The sequence below is a fragment of the Gallinula chloropus genome (genome assembly GCF_964237585.1).
Source record: "Gallinula chloropus genome assembly, chromosome: 5".
Classification (NCBI taxonomy): Eukaryota; Metazoa; Chordata; class Aves; order Gruiformes; family Rallidae; genus Gallinula; species Gallinula chloropus.
Window position 1 is genome coordinate 2,161,460 of NC_140090.1, and position 21,877 is coordinate 2,183,336.

At 49.4% G+C, this 21,877-nt stretch overlaps 1 protein-coding gene across 1 annotated transcript; it reads left to right on the forward strand.

Annotated features, from left to right (window-relative positions):
- Positions 1-930: 930 nt before the first annotated feature.
- RND3 (Rho family GTPase 3) lies at positions 931-14,087 on the forward strand (the record flags this gene model as incomplete). The annotated part of the gene is made up of 5 exons (XM_084264830.1): positions 931-1,169; positions 1,251-1,338; positions 8,639-8,748; positions 10,234-10,368; positions 13,836-14,087. Exons 1-5 carry the CDS (start codon positions 1,020-1,022, stop codon positions 14,085-14,087), a joined length of 735 nt encoding a protein of 244 aa, XP_084120956.1. The 5' UTR covers positions 931-1,019.
- Between the last annotated feature and the right edge of the window lie 7,790 nt (positions 14,088-21,877).

Below are 21,877 nucleotides of genomic sequence, written 5' to 3' on the forward strand. Positions count from 1 at the left end.
CTGAGGGGCACAGTTTGCAGGGAGGTGTGCTGTGGGTTTCGGGGTCAGGGATAGTTATCACAGATCCACAGAGTCACAGGGGTTGGAAGGGACCCCCAGAGCCCATGGGGTCCAACCCCCTGCCCAAGCAGGGTCCCTAGGACAGGGCACACAGGGCGGTGTCCAGAGGGGGCTGGAATCTCTCCAGAGAAGGAGACTCCACACCCCCTGGGCAGCCTGTCCCAGGGCTCCCTCACCCTCACTGGCAAGAAGTTCTTCCCCACATTGGGGGGAACTCCCTGTGCTCCAACTTGAGCCCATCACCCCTTGTCCTGTCCCCACAGACACTGAGCAGAGGCTGCCCATGTCCCCCTGTGTCCCACCCTTCAGCTCTTGATCCCCATTGATCAGATCCCCTCTCAGGCTGCTTCTCTCCAGGCTGAACAGCCCCAGCTCCCTCAGCCTTTCCTCACAGGGGAGATGCTCCAGGCCCTTCAGCATCTCTGTCCCTCCTCTGGACTCTCTCCAGGAGATCCCTGTCTATTTTATACAGGGGAGCTTTAAGATCTGCTGTGGCAACGGTCTGCCGCCGGCACGGGCTGGAGACGGGAGGGTAAGGGACGGGCGAGGTGGGGGGGGGGAGGTGTCCCCCCACCCCTCGCCCGCCTCCCGCTCGGAGGCTGCTGCTCCCCGCGTCTCCCCTAGAGGGAGCGCTGCCCCGGCAGCGCGCGGCGAAGGGGGCGGGCCCCGAGCGAGCGGCGGGCGATGATTGGCGGCTGCGAGGCTATAAATACGGGCGGGCGGCGGGGGGACAAAGCAGTCTGCGCGGGGCCGGCGGGTGGAGCGGCGCGTCCCGCGGCTCTGCCACTTCTACTGGGCTTTTTATTACGATCATTATTGGCTTTTTTTTTTTCTTTTCTTTTTTTGAGGAAATCCACTGTGGGTTGTGGTTTGAGGTGGGGTGTTTTCTTTTTTTTTCTTACCCCCCCTTCCTCCCCTCCCCTTTTGTTTTGGCCGGCCGAGGGACTACTCCGAGATCAATGAAGGAAAGAAGAGCGAGCCAGAAGTTACCGAGCAAGGCGGTGATGGATCCCAACCAGAACGTGAAGTGCAAGATCGTAGTGGTAGGGGACAGCCAGTGCGGGAAGACCGCCTTACTCCACGTCTTCGCCAAGGACTGCTTCCCCGAGGTGGGCCGGGACCGGGGCAGGCTGGGGCGGGCTGGGCTGGGTTGGGCTGAACCGGGCTGACTGCGCCTTGTCTCCCGCCAGAGCTACGTCCCCACCGTCTTCGAGAACTACACGGCCAGCTTCGAGATCGACACGCAGCGCATCGAGCTCAGCCTTTGGGACACCTCGGGTGAGCGATTTTCACACACCACAGCACCCCCTTCCCCCTCAACCCCCCCCCGCTCTTTCCCGACGCGGCTCGCAGAGAGGGAATCGCTGAGGAACGGCAGCCCCCGACGGCTCCGGGGTGGGGGGAGCCGGGGATGGACCCCAGAGCCCCGGGGAGGGGAGCTGGAGATGGGCCCTGAAGCCCCGCGGCCACCCGGCCGGGCTGCCGGTCTCCTGAGGCGAGCGGCGGCTGTGTGCGAAGGGCGGCTCGGCTGCCTCTGGCTTGTGCTTTTCTAAAAACAAGGGGTTTTATTTAAAAAAAATCTGAGGTAGACTTGAACGATATACTTTCGGGGAAGGGAAAGGGTGCGGAGACACGTCCCTGGGGCGCTGCGGCGGCGTTGCGGGGAAGGCAGGCAGGGCAGGGGATGTGTTCGTACTTGCCTGGCTGGCGGGAGTTGTCTGGGGAGCTCCGGGGGCTCCTCGGCTGCCGGGGAACCCTGGGAAGAGACTGGCGAGGGGTTTCTGTATGGTAAGGGTAAATGGCATCGGCTGAGGCTTGAGTTCCTTGTGCCCTCTTTAATGCCTGGGGTTGTTTTGATATAGTACTCTTTCCCCATGCTTTGGAGAAGTCTTTGAAGCCTGGAAGGACTGTGGAGGTGGGCATAGAACCCCAGACTGGTCTGGGTCGGGAGGGACCCCAAGGGTCACAGAGCTCCAACCCCCTGCCACAGGCAGGGACACCAACCTCCAGGCCTGGAGCTACACAAGGCTGCCCAGGGCCCCAGCCAACCTGGCCTTGAACACCCCCAGGGACGGGGTACCCACCCCCTCTCTGGGCAGCCTGTTCCAGCCTCTCTGTAAAGAATTTCCCCCTTTGGCTCCATGAGGGTGTAGAGGGGTCCATCCTTTCTTAAACCCCATAAGCAGACCTCAGGGTTCTTGTCATTCTCCCTGTTGTGACCACTCTTACTCAGTGGCTGTATTAAAAACCCTGCCTCCCAGGTTGGCTTTCTTGTTGCTTGGATGTTTGGGATCTGCTGTTAGGCCAGGAGCCTCTCTAGATCCTCGCTGGCATTGATAACTGGACTAAACATACTGCCTGGGTGGTGAGGATGCACCCCTGGATTTGCCCCTTCAGTGCTGAGCTGTTGGGTGGCCAGTGGGTCAGCTGGCCAGCGGGTCAGTGTTAACTGTGCCAGAGTGATTACCAAAACCAGGCTGGAGGTGCTTAGCAGGCTATGCAGGCCCTTTCTTCTCTAGGCAGGTGGTGGTGTAGATAGCTTTTACACATTTAATTTGGACCCAGCAGTTCCTTCTCAATATGAAAGCAAGCCTTTTACTAGAAGATGTTAATTCCCCTTTCAAAAGAAGAAAGGCGTTTAGGGGGTGAGTTGGCTTTCCTCTTGCTGTTTAGGAAATGATTCCAAATTCTTGCAACACGATTACTGGGAAAAGGCAGTTTCTGTGCCCACAACCGGTATCAGAATGGCTCTGAACTGATTTTTTTTTTTCTTCATCTTATGCCAAGTAAGACTAGCAGACTTCTAGAGTGTCTGGTTTGAGCTTTCATCCCGATTACTAAGCTGCCTGTAACACACTCTGTGCAGTAAGGGCTTATTAATTATTGAAGTTATTTTGGAAAAACTTTATCTTTAGCTCTTAAATTACAACATGCTCCCTAAGTTGTTTGACCTGGGAAGGTTTGGCACCTGTACATGCTGGAGACACCCATGTAATGAAGCGTTCTATAGGGCTTCAAAAGACAAGAGGAGTGGAAGAAAGGCCTGCCAGCCTTTGTGTGTGCATGTTGTCCTCTCAGGCCTGTCCTCGTGCTAGTAGAAGATTTAACTTGAGTCAGAAGCTTGATATCTAGCAGTTTGGCTGCAGCCTGAAACTAGAAGGAACGTTGGAAAGAACCAACACATGTTCTTATAAAGTATTACAGAACATCAGGTCATCTAGTTGTGGGACTCTGTGGAAGAACAGTTGTCTCTTCCTCAACAGCCCTTCTCATCCACTGCAAGAAGAAACCAAGCCCATTATCCCTGTGGGAAATCACATCACCAGATAAGGGACATCAGGAGATAAGATAATGTTAAAACACTATCTTAAGTTCTTGGTAATTTATTTTGTACAAGTCTTTGTCCCAGTCCTCTGCTGAATTAGAATAAATGTCTTAATGATATTTTAAAAGCAGGGTGAGATCTAGTTCACTTAAAGATGACAGATTCACTGCCAAATACTAATGGAAGATGATGTCCCCTGCAACTCAGAGCAGGTAATGGCCTGAGACATTTGAGAGGTACTTGGGTGTCCCCTGGGGGGGTGGGAAAGATGCTAGTTCTCTGTGTTTGATCGATTACAATATACAGCAGATAGTTTCCAGATGGCTTGGTCAGTACTTAGCATCTATTTTCAACTCCTTTTCTACCTGGGAGCATGCAACAGGCCACCTTACTCAGTAGTTTCTAACTGGAGCTACAGTAAATGTTGGGTTTTGTGTTGAAGGTCCTGTCACTGAGGGTTTTCTTCTGCTCACTGAGGAAAGCTGTAGGCATGGGTTAAAATAGCCTTGTGTCAGGGTAAGAACAGGCCCTGCTGTCATGGTTTTGGTTTATATAATAATGTGCTTTTTCCTAGAGGACTCCTAAGTACAAATGTGTGGGGTCATGCAGCCGATAGAACGTTTTAAAGCTGGCTTTATGTTCACTGGGAAGGATTTGTTGTATCCTGGATGTGCCCAGAGAAATAGGGGACAAAACACTCCCACAAGTAAGAGTGGCAGGGGAAGATTCATAATTCAGATACTTCTCTGGTCCTGTCTAGTTCTGCAAGTCATTATAAGGATTTAAATTAGCCACAGCATTAAGGAGAGCACTTGCCAACTTGAATTTCAATTGGGTTTTTGGACTACCAACCCTTCTTTCAAAGCAGGAATGTCTGGTTGCAATCTAACTACACCAGGACCGACTCCACTCTGCGGTAACGCAGCACAGCAGTCCTGAGCTGCTGGGTAGAGTAGTAGAAGTTTCTTCAGGCTGAAGTTTCATCCCATAGTCTGATGGACTCTGTGAAGGCCACTCCTGTATTAGACAACTCTGTCTACCACAGGCACGGTGTTAATGTGTGTTTACCAAGGTTTTGGCTGCTTCTGTGACTTTGGTACTTCGATTTCTTGCTTGTGCAGCAGCTGCCTCACAGAAATCCCTCACTATTAATTAGGTTTTACATACCTGTGTCTCTCTAAAACATACTTCAGGCTTTTTTATTGGTTGAACTGTGGAAAATGTACTGGATACTGCTTCACTAAAATAATTCTCAGCAAGGCCAGAAATATTTATGCACTGCTGGGTGTCAGCATGTAATTAAATCCAGAAGGACCATAGAGCTTTTTTAATCAGGTTAGTGTTACTGTGGTTTGATGGGTGCAATGTATCCAGTGTCTGTATGGAAACATAACATTAATTATAAAGCTTTTTGCTGAAGTCTTTCAGAAGCTATCTAAAACATCCCATATTTGAAGTGAACTGTTTTCCTGAGTGCTCTGGCAGTAAGTCTTGTAAAGGAAATGTCAAACTTCTCTTTCCTTTCCAGATCACTTGCAAATTGGCTGGATGGGCTATGTGATTGGGGTGTTTTTTTCTCCCCTTTATGGCAGAGTAACAGTAACTGGTTTTTATGTGGGTTTTTTTTCCCCTTTTTAGAGGAGAAATAATTAGCATTGATAACTGGGAATGCCAAGTCACCTACCAAAGTTCTGCTTTCTGTTTGAGGCACTCTGAATATTGTGATACTCATGTGATTGGAGGTGATATGTTCTGTGATCCTCAGCGTAGTAAATCACCTGTGTTTTCTCCAAAGCAGCCGAGGTGGATTTGGGAGGAGGAAAGCCATCAGCTGTGAGTCAGCTACTTACTGGCCACTGCAGTATTTGATGTGTTTTCTCTGTAGCTGATAATTAGCCAGCCCAAGGGCTTGGGAGTGAGAATGCTGCCGTACAACTGGTGTTCTTTCAGTTGACTGGAGTCCAAAAGGCTACAAAGACTGATGCCTGATGGCTGCTTGGTGGTGTGTAAATAGGAGAGTCTTGCCTGTTACTGAGCACCGTTTCCCTTAGGGCCCTGGGGACAAGCAGAGACTGAGCAGCCTGGTGAGCTCTCTAGGTGGGATGTGGGGCTGAACCACCTGGTTGGAGCTGGTGGTGGTGGTGGCTTTGAGTCTGGCAGACAAGTAAGGTTTCATCTCCATGATCTAGCATCTCAGGGTGGTAGTAAGCCATCAAAAAGTGAAGTAGGCTTTGATTTTTAACCGTGTAACTTACAGTGCAGCAACGCTTAAGCCTGAGCTTAGTTTCTGCTGTAGATCAAAGCCAGCCATATTGCTGGGGAGAGGGTTTGTTTCAGATTAAAAGCTGAGTTTATGTTGTGCTTTGCATGACACTTAAGACTTCAGTAGATAATTCTTAATGTTTAAATCATTTTGGGCCTAATTATTTAAGATGCGGAACAGATTACAGGAGGGAGTTTGCAGCTGGAATATACTCCCACCACAAAGCAAGATGAACTGTGGTGTTATCAGCAATTCCTTGATAAAGCTGAAAAATCCTCTGTGTTGTCTTTGACAAAAATGCTCTATTTTGTAGGAGCAGAATCTTAACAGGCTCATTTTGTTTTGTTTCCCCCCCCACCTCCCCCCTCACAAATCCCCTAGCTGGAGCTCCTCATTCTCCTTCTGTTTTCTAGGGTTGGCATGGCTTCAAATCTGCAGGCTTCACTTGAAAAAAAAAGAGTGAGCAGCCTTACTGGGCCGTGCTCAAGTTGTCTGTTCAGACTTGAGCTTCATTCCTGAGATTCCTGGCTTCTGAGGGTTTCTCTGGGCGCAGGGATGAAATGCCAGACTGAATAGGCTCGCCCAGCCGGGGCCGGAGCCCCTCTTTATTTGTGCAGTAAGAAAGGTTCAGTGATGGCTGGTGAATGAGACCAGGAAATTCCCTTTGTTGATCCTGCAGCCTGAGGACTTGAAATGGTTCCCGTTTGTTCTGCCACACACTACCCCAAAGAAAAGGAGGTGTCAAATATTCCTCCTCAGGCAGGAGGGCTGCCTGTAGAACTGCACCTACTCTAGCTCAGCAGCTTTAATATGAGAGGATCACAAAGAGAAAACACCTCAAAACAAACACTGCTACAGCTCAGACAGTAGAGAGGAGTCCAGGCTGGAGGTGGTGACTGTATGTATACATAAATACATGCTGATGGACATATATGGTATGTTGCATCCCTGAAGACTGGTGAGTGAGGAGATAGGTATGTGTCTAAGGAATTAGTTTCTGGGTGAGGCTTTTTTGAGGCTCCTTTCTAGCCAGCAACTGCATTCATGATCTTCAGTCTTGCCCTTGCTTGCCTGAGCTGTGTGAACCAGGCAGCAGCTCCCAACCAGCATGCTGACTGACCAGTTTAATGCTGCTGAAGCAGTGCAGGTGGCTAGTTAACGGTGTGCTGCTCTGCAATTTGTCTGTCCAGGGTAAAGTAACTTAGCCCTGGGGCTCCAGGAGAAATAACTCTGCCTTGGGGCTCCAGGATGGAGGTACTGTAATAGTGCTGGAGGTAGCTGGGCAGTAATTAGTGGAAAATGCTTATTGATAGTCACTGCAAGCAGGGCTGAGCTCAGATGAGTGGGTAAATACTGGTCAGCTGGCTTTGATTTCATTCTAACATGTCATTTACAGCTGAAGACAGCTAACACCTTTTGAAGAGCAGTTTTTTGACAGCTGCCTCTTTGTTAGATTGACATCATTTATGAAGATGAGCATTTGAATAAAATAGGCTCGTTCAACAAATTACCTTCTGCTACCTAGTTTGGTAACGCTTCATTCCCCATGTGTTACTCCTCATCTCAAAAACAACATTCCTGGGATTCTTGACTCTTTCCTTCCAGCAGAAGCTGCCCAACTCAAGTCATCTCTGATAAGTTCACACCGTTTCTCCCTGCTCTGCTTTGTGCAACGGGGTGAGCTGTCTGTCAGTGAAGAACTTGAGGAATTCCTCTAATCCAGTTAATAGTTCTGCTCAGCCTCTGAGACATCACAGCCAATTAGTTCTAGGGAGCTGGGAAATTGGTGGTATAATTAGCAGATAACCCTAAAACTCTAGAAAGCTGTATTCTTCCTCCATATGTTCTGTGCTGTATTTTAGGTTCACAAGAGGGGAAAAAAATACAGAAATGTGGCCAAGAAAGCACATTTTAAGTTGGAGTTGTGTGTTTTAAAGCCTGAGCCCTTCCCCTGTCTCACCATTTAACTGTTGAAGTACCCTGCTAAGTCTGAAATCCATTCTCCTACTCTGTGGAGTTCAAGCTGAACAGAATGGTGGCTGAGGGGCTGCAACTTCACAGGAAAAAGGAAGATTTTTCCTTGCCCCCCCACCCCAAGTCTCTTCCCATAATCTCCAGGTGCTGACAGTGGGATGTCTGACTCTGGAGATGTCACGATGGGCAGAGTTACAAACAATTCTTAAAGAAACCCCGTGTATCCCTTCACAGCTCTGCAAATAAAACATGCAGAGAGGGTCATGTTGGGCCTGTTTGTTTATGTTCCACCAGCTTGCTAGACTACCTTTGATCTCATTGATGGAAAAAACCTGGTTTATGGGCTAAACATAAACATTTATTGCAAACATGTATTGGTTTATAGATTGATGAGGCTGTGACAGGCAACTAGCATGCCTGCCTGCAGCACTGGGATTCTTCCCTGCTGGAATACTGCAGCCAGTGCAAGAGTCTTCTAAAAATTGCCAATATCCATGACAGCTAAAGATGCTTTTTGCACTTGGGGCTATTTGTTTTAAGCAAAACGTTACAAGAATCAAAACTGGTTTATTTCAAAAGTTCCTGATTACTTTTTTTCCCCTGTGTAAGTGCAACTGTGACAAATCTGCTTTGCCAGAAGCCTTTTGGAGGTTAAGGATTTGTTCTCAAAGTCAAATCCCTGCAGGTTAACTCTGGCACTTCAATTTGGGCTGACCCAGTTTCCCCTTCCCTTGTTATTGGGGGCATCATGAGCTTTCTGAGGGAGATAGATCACTGGGGTGCTATCACCCTAATTAGTTGGGAAAGCTGCTGCTTTTGTAGGTGAGAAACAGGAGAGGGGGGACCTGAGCAACTGGCACGAGCCTTTGGGGAGTACAGTGCTGTTGAAGCCAGGATGGTAGCTGGGTGCTGTTGTGAAAAGCTTTGCTGCAAACCTTTCTGAACTGTGAATAAGCTTGAGGGAGCACAGAAAATCAAAATACAAACTAAGAAAAGTATTGCTTGTTTTCCTGCAGGGTCTCCTTACTATGACAACGTCCGCCCGCTCTCCTACCCAGATTCTGATGCTGTCCTGATCTGCTTTGACATCAGTCGGCCAGAAACTCTTGACAGTGTGCTAAAAAAGGCAAGTGCTGGAGAAACAGCTGAGCACAGAGCTGTTGGAGTAGTTTGTCTTTAAATCTCTGAGGAGTGGTGCTGCTTCCTACACTGGCAACTTCAGTTCCTTGCTTTTAAAGGAGAGATGACAGGACTCTGCTCTGCAGGGTTGGAATTTGAGATCATTTGTTTGAAAGGGATGAATGTTAATTGCAAACAAAAAAGTCCCTAATGGGTGCTGAGGGGTGAAGTAAACTCTCATTCCTCAGCCCTTACACAGCAGTGAGTTGTTCAGGGTGGTGTGAGGTGCAGGGCTGGGTGCAGCAAAAGGTTGTCTCTCACGTTGTGTCCCTGTGACAGGATTGAGAAACTTTTGCTGTCTTGCAGAGATGGTGCCTGCCAAGTGTTTTTGCCATGGCTTTACAGAGTTCCTCAGCCTGAAGTCCAAAGGAGCCAGTGATAAATGCTTCTAGAAGACACCAGCAGGCCTAGCAGTGGCATAGAAATGCAGTATTAGACCAGGCTTGGAATTTTTCAGAAGCTCAGTGATCCGAGATTCAGTGCCAGCCTTTTTCCCTGAGCTGCAACACTGCATTTTGATAATCAAGCTCTGTGCTTGCAAGGTCGTCCTGGTCCTCTCCTTGGTCACTAGGCATGACTCAGACTTTGCAGGGTTGTCTTTAAGGCTTAATGACATGAAGTTCCTTTTCTTTTTTTCCCCTGTAGCTGGGGCCAGTGATCCTTGTGTCACAGGGAATAAAGTGCCATACAGTGGTCTGAATAGTCTACAGAAAATGCTGAAGACTATTCTCTCAGCCAGCAACTGTGCCAGCAAGCATCTGGAACTGTCTTTTTTTGTTTTCTGTCCTTGATAATGTTGCTTAATTTTGTGAGAGAGATTTCTTAATGTGCTTTTAAACCCAACCCTAGTACTTAAGGGTATTGTTTTACGTGATCAGCTTGGATTGTGCTGAGAAATTCTTGACTGGTGTTCTCCAATTCATACAGAAGGGGAAGAAAACAAAGGAATATATCCAGAGTTCTGTTTGAAGGGCTCATTGCTGACTCACAATAGCTAAACCCTTGACAGATTTGTGTGGCTTTAGGTGTGAGGATGCAGCTGAAAGCCAGTATTTAGCAATGCTGCCTCTGCCTCCAGCCTGAGGAGCCATAAAACACAGTGACACCAGGTCTCTGTGGTTCCTGTCTGCAGATGGCTATGGCTGGCTCTTGTGAGGAGCAGCAGGTCTGCAGACCTTTACTCATGTAGGTAAACAATCTCACCTCATTCCCTCCTGATGAGTAAGTCAGTGGAATTAATGAGCATATGAGATTGTAAGATTTCATCCTTGACCAGTTTCTGCTGTGGAATGAATGCCTTAGAAATGAGATTGAAGGCAGGTAGGGCTGTGATGTAAGGATATTCCCACAGAATGTCATGACTGACTAAACTTGCTGCTTTGGGTTTAAACATTCAACTGCTGGAGTATAACCACCACCTCTCCTTTTACAGTGGAAAGGTGAAATCCAGGAGTTCTGTCCAAACACCAAGATGCTTTTGGTTGGCTGCAAGTCGGATCTGCGCACGGATGTAAGCACGCTAGTGGAACTCTCCAACCACAGGCAGACACCTGTGTCCTATGATCAGGTAGGTGCCACCTCCTTCTTTGTACCTAGAGGTGGAAGATAAGACTCTCTCCTATCTCTGTAGCCATTTTTATGACCAGCTTGCCCCCCCCCGTTGTTGTGAGGGCATCCTGGAGGGCAGATGTGCACACTCTGGTAGTAGATGGAGGTGAATTTGAAAGCTGTTATGAGGAAAGGCAAATCATAGAATCACAGACTGGTCTGGGTTGGAAGGGACCCCAAGGATCATAGAGCTCCAACCCCACTGCCACAGGCAGGGACACCAACCTCCAGGCCTGGAGCTACACAAGGCTGCCCAGGGCCCCATCCAACCTGGCCTTGAACACCTCCAGGGACGGGGGCAAAGCTTGCCTGTAAACTGAGTGTGTCAGAAAATCATATATGCTCCATGAGATTGCAGCCTCATTGGCTGCAAGAGCCTTTTAAGTGAATTAAAAAAAGCTTTTCAGGGCCTGCTGCGGCCCAGAGAGGTGACATGTGGTTTTACTGGCAAATTGGTGAAATTGTTGTCTTCTGACTTGATGTTGAATGCTATTTGTTTCCTTTTAGTGTCATGGCAAGTGTTGCCTTAAACCACCTGTGGAAAGACCCTGTGAGGGTGGCAGCAAATCCAGAAAGCATCTTAATTCTTGGAAGCAGTTCTCTGCTGCTGGGAAAGTGAGAAGTTTGAAGCTAGGCATTGGGAGATAAGGGAAAGGGGAAGGAATCAGGTCATGGGAGAGCAGGAGATAGGGAACTGGGCAAAACTCTGCTCTGAGGTAAACTTCCCTGATGGCTCATGTGAGTGTGTGACGCAGTCCTGGGCTGCAGCTGAGTCATGGTTGGTGGTTTGACACACACCCTGCAGGGTGTGTGAGAGTGAGAATGGTACCTCCAGAAGTAACTTCAGCTGCTGGGTATGCCCCCTGCTAGCAGCTTCTGATGCTTTATCCCCAACCTCAGGTTTTCCAAACCAGTGTCTGGTGATATGCAGTCACTAATGATGCAGCCTCCTACAGCCTGTGTATGTTTGAAAATGCAGAGATAGCAAAACCAGTGTCTTGATTAAAATATAGATAACAGGGAGCATTGTACTGTGATGGCTTATGCTGGTTATAGTCTAAATGCAGGGGTTTTTACTTCAAAACAGTACAGAAATGTCCTTAAAACCTGCTTGTTGCAGATGATTGCAACAAGCAAACGTCTTGGTTGCAAACTGCTGCTGTTGTGTGTCTATGTATTCGTGCCCTTCAGCCTCAGGGCTGTAACTTTCCATGCTGTTTGTCTTTGAACATCAAACCTGAAATCCTCTGTGCCACTTAGTCCCTCTACAAGTTCATATATTATGGTTCTTATGGGATTTTTTTCAGTAAAATCACCAAGTCTCACCTGTTCCCATAGAGAGCCATCAAAAACCTACTGAGAGGTGGGTTTGTTCCCTGGAGTTGGAGGATGGTGCCTGTTCTGATGTCCCAGCTGAGCCTGTGCCCCTTAGGATCAGGAGTCAGCCGAACACGAAGGGTTTAGCCAGAAACTATTGGCAGGCAAAGAGAATTGTACGTGTCGTGGGGAGGCCTGTACTTGAACTCCTCTCTAAGGTCAGCAGAAGCTTAGATGGAGCAGTGTTTGTGTCTCTTGTGGTTGCCAAATCCCTGCGATGTGAACAACCCAGTGTTCTCCTGTGCTAGTTCTAGGAAGGGGTCCTCTGGGGTCAAGATATGTAGCTTATTTTTAAATTCCCTTGCCTTGCTAAGTCATCTTGGGGTCAAGGAGCTCAGTGGGGTTTTCCCCATCCCCCTTGACTTTATAAGGAAGTGTTGGGAGGATAAAGCCAGCTGCTGACACCCTGCTTCCAGTATGCTAGCTGGTTTACAACCAGCTACACCTGAGCAAACACTTCACAGGCTCTAAGGTGTAGGCTGGGCTTGGTTAGTGGGAGTTGAGATCTTTAACCATGGGGAGTGCTTCTCCTAGAATCAAATGCTCCTTTATCAGCCGCTCCCTCTCACAATTGATATGATGCCCACATCACTGCAGTGTAAACAGTGCTCACTGAAGACCTGGGTCCAGATAGGTACCTGCACTAGAGCAAACAGGAGAGGGCTTGGGCTGACTTGTGCCTGTATCTCAGGCCAGTGAATGTGAGGAGTGGCACATCAAAGGTGTGCTTGGGCTTTGTAACTGACTGAAAAGATTCACCCCTCTAGAAGTAAAATTCCACTGAAGCAACTCCACCTTTTTCACACAGTGCTGTATTGTCTTCCAGGAGTAAAATCCACCAGAGTGTTGTCATCTGCTAGTTGTGTGTTGTTTTCCTTGTGCTGCTGGAACAAATACCTCTGCTTTGATTTTTAATGCACTGCAAATCAAAAAAGGGCTCATCTGACAACTCATGTCCCTTCCAACCACTCCCCTTATGCCTGTTCCTCTAGCTACAAGTTGATGTATTTCCCCTTCTACTCTGCCCTGGTCAGGCCCCATCTGGAGTGTTGTGTCCAGTGCTGGGCTTCCTGGGATCAAACAGCCAGGGATCTCCTGGAGAGAGTCCAGAGATGCTGAAGGGCCTGGAGCATCTCCCCTGGGAGGAAAGGCTGAGGGAGCTGGGGCTGTTCAGCCTGGAGAGAAGCAGCCTGAGAGGGGATCTGATCAATGGGGATCAAGAGCTGAAGGGTGGGACACAGGGGCCATGGGCAGCCTCTGCTCAGTGTCTGTGGGGACAGGACAAGGGGCGATGGGCTCAAGTTGGAGCACAGGGAGTTCCCCCCCAATGTGGGGAAGAACTTCTTCCCAGTGAGGGTGAGGGAGCCCTGGGACAGGCTGCCCAGGGGTGTGGAGTCTCCTTCTCTGGAGAGATTCCAGCCCCGTCTGGACACCGGCCTGTGTGCCCTGTCCTAGGGACCCTGCTTGGGCAGGGGGTTGGACCCCAGGGTCTCTGGGGGTCCCTTCCAACCCCTGTGATTCTGTGGATCTGTCCTGACCCAGAAACCCACAGCACACCTCCCTGCAAACTGTGCCCCTCAGTGGATACATAACACAGGCTCTTTGCAGCTCAGGGAGGTGCTGGCCAATCCTCAAGGCAGTCAGAACACCTTTTCCCTTTGGAAATAGCAGCCTTCAGCCTGGAAGCTGCTGGGTCCAGACCTGAGCATGTGATTCACCAATGTGAGTGAAGGTGTAAGGGTAAAACTGCTAAATAGGTCCTGCTGATGCTCTTCAGGCTTCCTGCAGTGGTTTGCAGGTCACTGAGCTCATCTTCTCCCTTCCAGTTTGTGTTTATCAGCACAGGATAATGCTTGGGTGGTGGTTGTAATGCTCCTTGGAACTGAAGCTCTGTTTATTTTGCAAAATTAGCTGCTGGCTGTCATGCTGGAGCTTTGGTTTTCCCAAAACACTCTGTATGGGGAAACAGCACTGAAAACTAATTGTATGGTTTGCCTTGGCTCTCTGCAGAAACTTGGTATTGATTGCATGTGCTTTTCATCCCCTTAGGGTGCAAATATGGCCAAGCAGATTGGAGCAGCGACATACATCGAATGCTCAGCCTTACAGTCAGAAAACAGTGTCAGAGACATTTTTCACGTTGCCACCTTGGCCTGTGTGAACAAAACAAACAAGAATGTTAAAAGAAACAAGTCACAGAGGGCAACAAAGCGAATTTCACACATGCCTGGCAGGCCAGAACTTTCCACAGTGGCGACGGACTTGAGAAAGGACAAAGCAAAAAGTTGCACGGTGATGTGAATGAAGGACCTTGATTCCTTGTGGGGAGGGGAAAAGGAAGAGGAGAGCAGCATCCTGGAAGGGTTTGGAGGCTCAATGAAGTACACAGCCACGTGGTATTTTAATGAGGGCTGCTTGGGGGGTTTTATTTTTTTGCCAGTGCTTTGATCCAGACTCTTCACCTGTCGTTGTGAGACTGTATTTAGGAACTGAGCAGCGAGAAGAAATGGCTGGAAATGAGGTGGCATTGGGAATGGATGGAAGAAAATGCCAAAAAAACAAAGGGAAAATGCTTTGAATGTGCTGAGAAGAGAGAGGGTGAATGGGAAAACAACACTGCAAAGAAGAGAGATGTCATTGACAGTGCTTGTTTCTTTTATTAACGCTCTACTCCTGGATGCTACCACTTTGATTTCATTAAAATAATACTTTAATCTTTCTTTTTTTTAAAAAGAAGATGTTATTAATACACCCTCCTCATTAAGAAACTCTCCCTGTGACCTTATAGTTGGTTTTCCAAAGGATATGATCTAATTTTTTTTAGTAGCTCATGGTTAAAATGGAGTGTGTACCGAGGCCTGTGTGTCACTTGGAGGAAAACACTGTACTTGAGAAGTCTGGAGTTCCTGCCTTCCTGAGATGGCAGTGCAATCTGCGTTGGAGTGTGGTGATGAAGACAACCAGTGGAGATTTCCCAGTATTACAGGTGTCCCCACACTGTGGAAATGAAATGGAGCCAGTTGGGTTGTGGGGACAAACGACCTGCTGGTTGCAGGACTCTTGGACTTTCCTGTTCCTCTTTGTGGTTGTAATGTAGAGTGGAAATGGATCTCCAGTTCTGGTGTGTGCTGTCTGGGTATCTCGCTGTAGGTTGAAGTGAAAGGTGCTAAGAGCTGTGATGACAAATGATCCTTAGTTTTACATCCATGAGAATTCATTAAGCCTTACTGCCTGTCTGGGGGAAGCCCTGAGATGACTCTTCTTCTGCTTGGAGTTGGGAGAGCCGGGTGGATCCCAGGATTTAGCCCTCTGCAAATGCTATGGAGAAGTGCTGTTCTGGGATGTGGTTCTCCACAGTTACTTTCCTTTGCAAAAAAAACCCCAAAAAATCTGCAAATGAGCCAGCAGAGCCAGATTATCTTTTGTGATGATGCTGTTTTGGGGGGCAAGCTGTCTCTCACTGCAGGCTTTGTTTGTGGGGAGGAACTGGGGTCTGAAACTGACGCCTTAAGGGGTCCCCAGTGGAAACTGGATACTGCCCTTAGTCTTTAAGACCCAATAACTACATATCCAGCCAACAATCATGAAAAATCAGTGAACCAGTGAAGTCAAATTCCTTTGTGCTTACTGAATACTATTGTTCCCTTAATAAATCTGCCTTGAAAGTGGTTCACCAACTGTTTACTGACCGACCCAACTCCATAGCTTCTCTCAGGAGGAGGATACTGGAAGCTCTCACCAGCCTGGCTGCTGCTTGTTGAGGACAAGCATTTTCTTCCCAAGGGTAATGCTTCATTTTTGAAGTGTTCAAGCTGTGTTCCTGTTAACTTGCTCAAAGGTAAAGGGTCACCAGTAATTAAAACTCAGTTCTCTGTGTTCCTGGCACTTTGTTTCATCTGATAAAAGAAGGATATTAAACAAAACAAACCCAAGCCCAACACCAATTCCAATTATTTCCCACAAAAGATGTTTTTACCACCATAATAAGCTTTTTGACTGATGCAACAGTGTGCTTAGGGCAGTATTACAAAATAGCTGGTAAGTGCTTTCTGTATTTAAATATTGTGGAAAGAATAAGTTATAACTGTTATAAAACAGGACATTCATTACTTTTTTTAAAATTGTTGAAGTCACTTTGTATGTTTGGTTAATGTTTCTGCAGTATTTATTAAAATACCATTTTTTTTTCTTTGAATTAAAAGAAAAATAATTGACTTGTAGTGGAAACAGCCTTTGTGTGTTAGTTCATTAATACCTGGGTGTGATTGTGCTGAGCTCCAGGCCAGGCAGAGCTGGGAATTGGGATGGGATCTGATTAGAAAGCCATCTTTATCCTTGCCAGCAGCCTTCTGGGTTTCTTGGTGTTACATTTTTATGCAGTGTGGGTTCCTTCTCTGGGTTGTGTTTCCCAGAAATGATGGAGGAGACTGGAGCAAGGAAGTGAGTGAAGCCTGCTTTGCCTCTGGAGCTTGGAGTGCTGATGCTGAGATGGTTTCCTGTATTCCAGGGAACTGTTGTTTGGCTTCCTCCTTGAACTTGTCCTCAGACTTGAGCCAAGGGGCTCTCCAGCTGCCTGGCCTTGGGGTCTGTATCTGAACGCATGCAGAAGTCCCTGCTGCTGCTTGTTGCCACTCTGATGTGACCATCCTATTTCTGGTGACCAAAGAGCCAGGTTTTGTTCCCTGGTTTGTAGGTGCTGCAGCTGGTGGAGTGAATGACTTTCTGTGCTGGGAGGTGGCTTGAATTGGTGGGAGGGTGCTGGGCTGGGGCTGCAGCATCACTGCCTGCTGCAGAGCCCTTCCAGCAGCCTGTGAGCTCCTGGGGACCCCTGTTCCCCCCTGATCTGTGAAATGTCAGCCCTGCAGCAGCTCCTGGAGCTGGCTGTGGCCCCTGGCAGCATGCAGCTGGGGCACAGGAACTCCTGGGGAGGCTGGCTGCTGTGAGGGGCCAGGGAGCCTTGTCCTTGTAGTCTGAACTTGTGGTGTTTCAGCCTCTGGTCTCTCATCCAGCTGTGTGTGTGTCAGGCTGACGTGCTCTTGATCAGAGAATGTCAATGCACCTTTGGGTCACCAGTATAGAATCAGCACCAAGAACCAGCCAGGCCTTCTCCTCCTTCAGTGACTTGGAATCCCTCATTGGAAAGGGTGTTTTCCAGTTGGTATTGAACCTCTCAGCACCCTTCTAGGTCCTGCTGTCTCTGCCAGGATTGCACATGCTGGAGGAGCAGTTGGGCCTCATGGCATCTCTACTAGTAGCCCTTTGGGTTCATCCCAAGCACTGCTGTGACACCATGGGTCCCAGGGTGCCAGTGCCCATGCTGAGTGCTCAGTGGTCTCCTGTGGCACAGCTGGTTCTTGCTCATGCTTGGTAGTGTGGCTGTGTGTGGTGTTCACTGCTTTACCCCTCTCCTGGGTTTTGTGGACCCTCCTACTCCTCTGATCTGCTGTTTCCAGGGTCTTGGGGAGTGGGTTAGGACAAAGAACCTCTTTGAAGCCTTCCTGGTGATTCCAGGTTTGTTTTGGAGATCTACTGATGTTCCTAAGGAATCCTTGACCCATTTAGTGTGTGTGGGCTTGGTTTGGTGTCTGCTGTGTAGCATCCAAGTGTGGTGTGGTCACAAGCTGTGTGGCTTGGGGTGGTGATAGCAAAGGTGCTCTTAAACCTTAGACAGGCTCCTACAGAAAGGAGATGAAGATCCTTTTCCAGCTGTTGATGGCCACCCTCCTTTAATCCCCCCAGCCCAGTTCTTCACTTTGCTCTGAGTGGGTGGTAGATGGAGGCATTTTACTTCTGGAGGTGACAGCCACACCGTTTGGTTCTGGTGTTGGTAAGACCATCACCCCCCTCAGCTCTCCAGTTGCTTGCTTGAAGTGAGCAAGGAGTGAATGGGGAGGCTTTTCAGTCCCAGGCTGTGGCTGGGTCAGATGTTTCTCCTCAGCAGCGTTTCATCCCTGGAAAACAGTTCTGGCAGATGCCCCTGACTCGGGCTGCTCCCCAAAAAGCCCTTTTATTACTATTTCTTCTCTTGCTGCTCTTCAGTTGCAACAACCAGGTTGTGCAATCACTTCTGGTAACTGAGGCTGTTTGCTCAGACCCTTCCCTCACAGAAACCCCAGGGGATGCCCAGGGGGCAGGGGGAGGGCAGCACTCCCAAACAGGGTGCAGAAGCATCCCTGGCACCGCATCCCAGCGGGATGGCAACCTCTCCATCCCCTTAAAGAATCCCTGAGTTACGCTGTCTGATGGATGTTTCTGGGTGTTTCCACCCATCTTGGTAGCTGCTTAGAGCTTCAGCAGGTGCAGTGACTGTTCCTCATGGCCAATTTGCAGAGAGAAACGGGGAGATCTTGGCTAATTAATAATTTGCTGTTGTCAGTGTGGCATTTCGTTGCCTAATCCTCCCGTAGCAGTGCTGGCTCTCCTAGGGGAGGGATTACTCCTTGAAAAGCAAGTAATTAGTAATTCTCAGATCATCGGGCTTCTTCCTACCACACTCCTTTCTTAGAACAGAAGATTTATTAACCTTTTTTTCCTTTCCCAGGGACTTTCCATCTCATCCAGGGTTCGTTCCAACTGCCAGCCTTCCTGCAAAGTCCCTGAGATGCTGGGGTTGCAGCCCCTGGGCTTGCAGCAGTGGCTGTTGCTGCTTTGTAAACTGATGTGATAACGATGCACTGGATGCAGAAGCAACAGTCAGATCTTCCTGCAGCTCCTTCAGCTTCCCAGGAGGCACTTCCATGTCTGGAGTGACCCTCAGGCTGTGCTGAGCCCCAAAAAGGGGGTGTTGGAGTTCAGGCTCCCAGCACAAGAGCCTTGTGAAGGTGGAAGTTGCTGGGTATCAAGGAGGGGTTGTCTGCCAAGCGCCTCTTATTAATCCTTCCTAAACTAGCTCAGAGGATTAGGGATGAGAAGCAGTCTGAAGGGGGGAAAAAGAAGAGATTTGTCCAATTTTTCAAAGGATGTGTGGAAAGGGAAGGTTTCCTCCAGCTGCCAGAGGGGACGTGGTAGTTTTTCAACCCAGTGGCTTGGGTGCTTCACAAAGAGCTAATCCAGCTCTTTGCCTTTACACATACAACGAGCCACAGATTCCACAAAGTCCTCCTGGAGCCTGTAAACCTTTTTCCCTTGGAATTTGCTGGATTTGCCAAGAGGCTCCTTGTTTATGAGCTGCAGAAAGGGCAGAAAGTGATGGGATGTCCCTGCTCAGCCACAGCGGCTGAGCAAGGTTGAACCTGCCCTGGGAACCTGTATGGTTGGACTTGATGATCTCAAAGGTCATTTCTATCCTTGTGATTCTCTAATCCCTCAGGTCCTGACCCCCTGCTTAAGCCCTGTTCCTGAGGTCCTGCTTCCTGCACCCCCCAGGAAGTCTTTCACTCACTAGAGCAGGTAAGGTCTTGGTAGAGGGGGAGGTATCAGTAAGCTCCTATGGTGTGTACTCATGAAATGAAGTGGGTTTTGGTGTATAAGCAAAGAAATAATGCTCCTAATATTAATATTATTAAATATATACATGTGGAGAGTGAAGTTTGGTGCCTGGTAACCCACAGGCAGCCAGGGAAGGGCTCTGGCTGGTGGGGCTGGGCTGTGGCCTCTGGCTTCTTTTGGGGGAAATCTCAAAGAAAAGCTTCTTCCCCAGCACCAAGAGCCTTGATTGAAGCAAGCACCCACTCTGAAGGAGGAGAATGAGCACACAAGTGCTGTGGGTGGCTCTAAGGTGATGTTTGACCCATGGCTGGAGTCCAGGTGTCTGGTCCATGTGGTGCCTTGGGATGTAACAGGGCAGAGGATGCTCAATCACCTGCCAGTACCAGGTAGGTGTTCTATGTGGTGGTTGTCAGCATGGAAAGTGGTGAACATCAGCCCTGCAGCACCTTTGGATGCTGCTTGAGGAGTTGGAGTGGGTCCTGGCATGACCCTGAGGGTGAGCTGGTGGTGACCATGGAGGGGCTGGGAAGAGGAGGCTGCTCAGGAAAACGTGTCTGGGGTGCAACAGCAAAGGAGCTGCACACAGGCCCTCAGGCCTTTTCCTGTGACCATCCTGTGCCTCTGTGGCCTGATCCAGAATTGTGGGGATGTGTTCCCATCCTTGGGAACGTGCTGATGGTGCCAAGCTGCCCCATCCCTCCATCAAAGGGGAACAAGAGCAATTTATGGGGCTGCAGGGCATTTTCTGCCCCCATAAAGGAATCTCCCAAAGTCAGGGAAGGACTTTTGGTTGTAGCTTGCTCTGCTGCTTCCAAGTTACTCAGAGCAGAGCCATTAACCTTCTCCTGACTGTAATAACTGCAAATTAGATCCAAGACTTTCCTTAAACCAGACAGTGACTCATTTATTCTATAGCATGTCCAGTGCTTAGGGAAATATCTTCCCTCTGATGCTGCTGGCTCCTGTGACTGCTGCTGGGAGGGAGCAGAGCATCTGTGGCACTGGGGATGTGCAGCCTTAACCTTTGCAGGCTGGGATGGGATCTCAGCCTCTCCTTTCCAGTGCAGCATCACTTTTGCATTGGTGCTTGTCTGTTTTGGAGGCGTTTTGCTGCTTCATCCTGCTTATTTGCTGTGACTCACAGCAGGGGACCACGAGTGCTTCTGAGAGGCCAGCGAGGTAGGTGGTGCTGCATGGGGTACCTCAGCTAGGAGAACCCCTTCTCCTCCTGAAATGCCCACCTCCACTCCCTCTTCAGCAGCTTTAACCACCCCTGATGGGAATGCTAATGCTCAGGGATGTGAGCTGCATCCTTCTCCCTGCATGTGTGCCCCTAAACCCACCCCTGAATGCTGCTCTGAGGTGCCATGCCCATGGTGTGTGCTCTGTGTTGCCTTCCTCCCTTTGTCCCTTCCTCCTCTGCTCCCACCAGGCTGGAGCAGGTGACCCTGGTCCCTTCCTGCTCCATGTGGTGCACAGCCAGGGATGCTTGGGCTGGGGGACATCAGGAGGATTTCGTTAAGATGAGGGGATGCTGCGGGGTGGGGTGTGTGTGTGTTTGGTCCCTTTCCAAACCCAGGAGTGCTTTGTGCTCCTGGAGGGATGCAGGACGGCACAGAGATGCGCATGCACATCTCCCTCTGCTCCCTGGCAATGAAAAGGCTGGGAGGGGGCTGCAGGCAGCGGGGAGGCCAGAAGGCTCATCTGGTGTCAGCAGCATTCATGTGCAAAGCAGGGACCGGGGGCAGCTCTTCAGCTCCACGCTTGGAATGGCTCTCCCCGGCCACCCCAGACTTTCCAGGGATGCTGCACGCTCGAAGGTCGGTTATTAGTTCCAAATGCTGCAGGAGCATCTGCTCTCAACTAGCTCGAAATCATGTTTAATAACAAGAAACCCTACTTCAGCCAAATCCCTGGTGGGAGGGCTGCGGGCTGAACAAAAGGCCCCGGTGCCGCTGATTTGCATGACAGATGCAGGATGCCATGCGCGGCAGCCCAGGCCGGGAGCTCCTTTCTTCCCCACGTCTCCATCTGCAAGGAACGGGGGCTTTCATTTCATTAATGACTCTGGGGTGCTGCGTGTGGCTTTGTGTGGCTCTGGAGGAAGGTTTTGTGTGTCATGCTACAATGCCCATGGTAATGGCTTGGGTTGGGTTCTTGGCTCTTTTTTTCCTCCCCCCCCCCCCCTTTCTTTTTTTGGTAATCTTAGTGTTAGAGGTCATTACCCCTCCCCTTTCTGATTTCCCTGCATATGGCAGGTTCAGGCAAACACCAGCGACTCCCCACGGTGCCAAACTTTCCCCTTTGAGGCCAGCTGGGCACCTCCACCAGCCCTTGGGCATCTTCCCGGTGCCAGCCTGGGGACGGTGCTCAGCCAGCACCCTTGGGGACACCTTTTCCTGTTCAATCCTCCAAATCCCTCCAGCTCCAAACTCACAGTTTCCACCCAGAAGCAAACTCTGAGTATTTTTCCCTCTCTTGACTGGGTCTGGTCCACTTTGTGATGGTAATATCAGCCTTACTTTGGGCAGCGTGCCCGCTGCATCCCGCAGCTGCCCTCTGCCTCCCACGCCCTGCTGCTCCCCAGGGCTACAACGTGTATCATCACAGGGCTCTCTCACTCATCCTCACACACAGCACTTTCCTACACCCTTAATTTTATC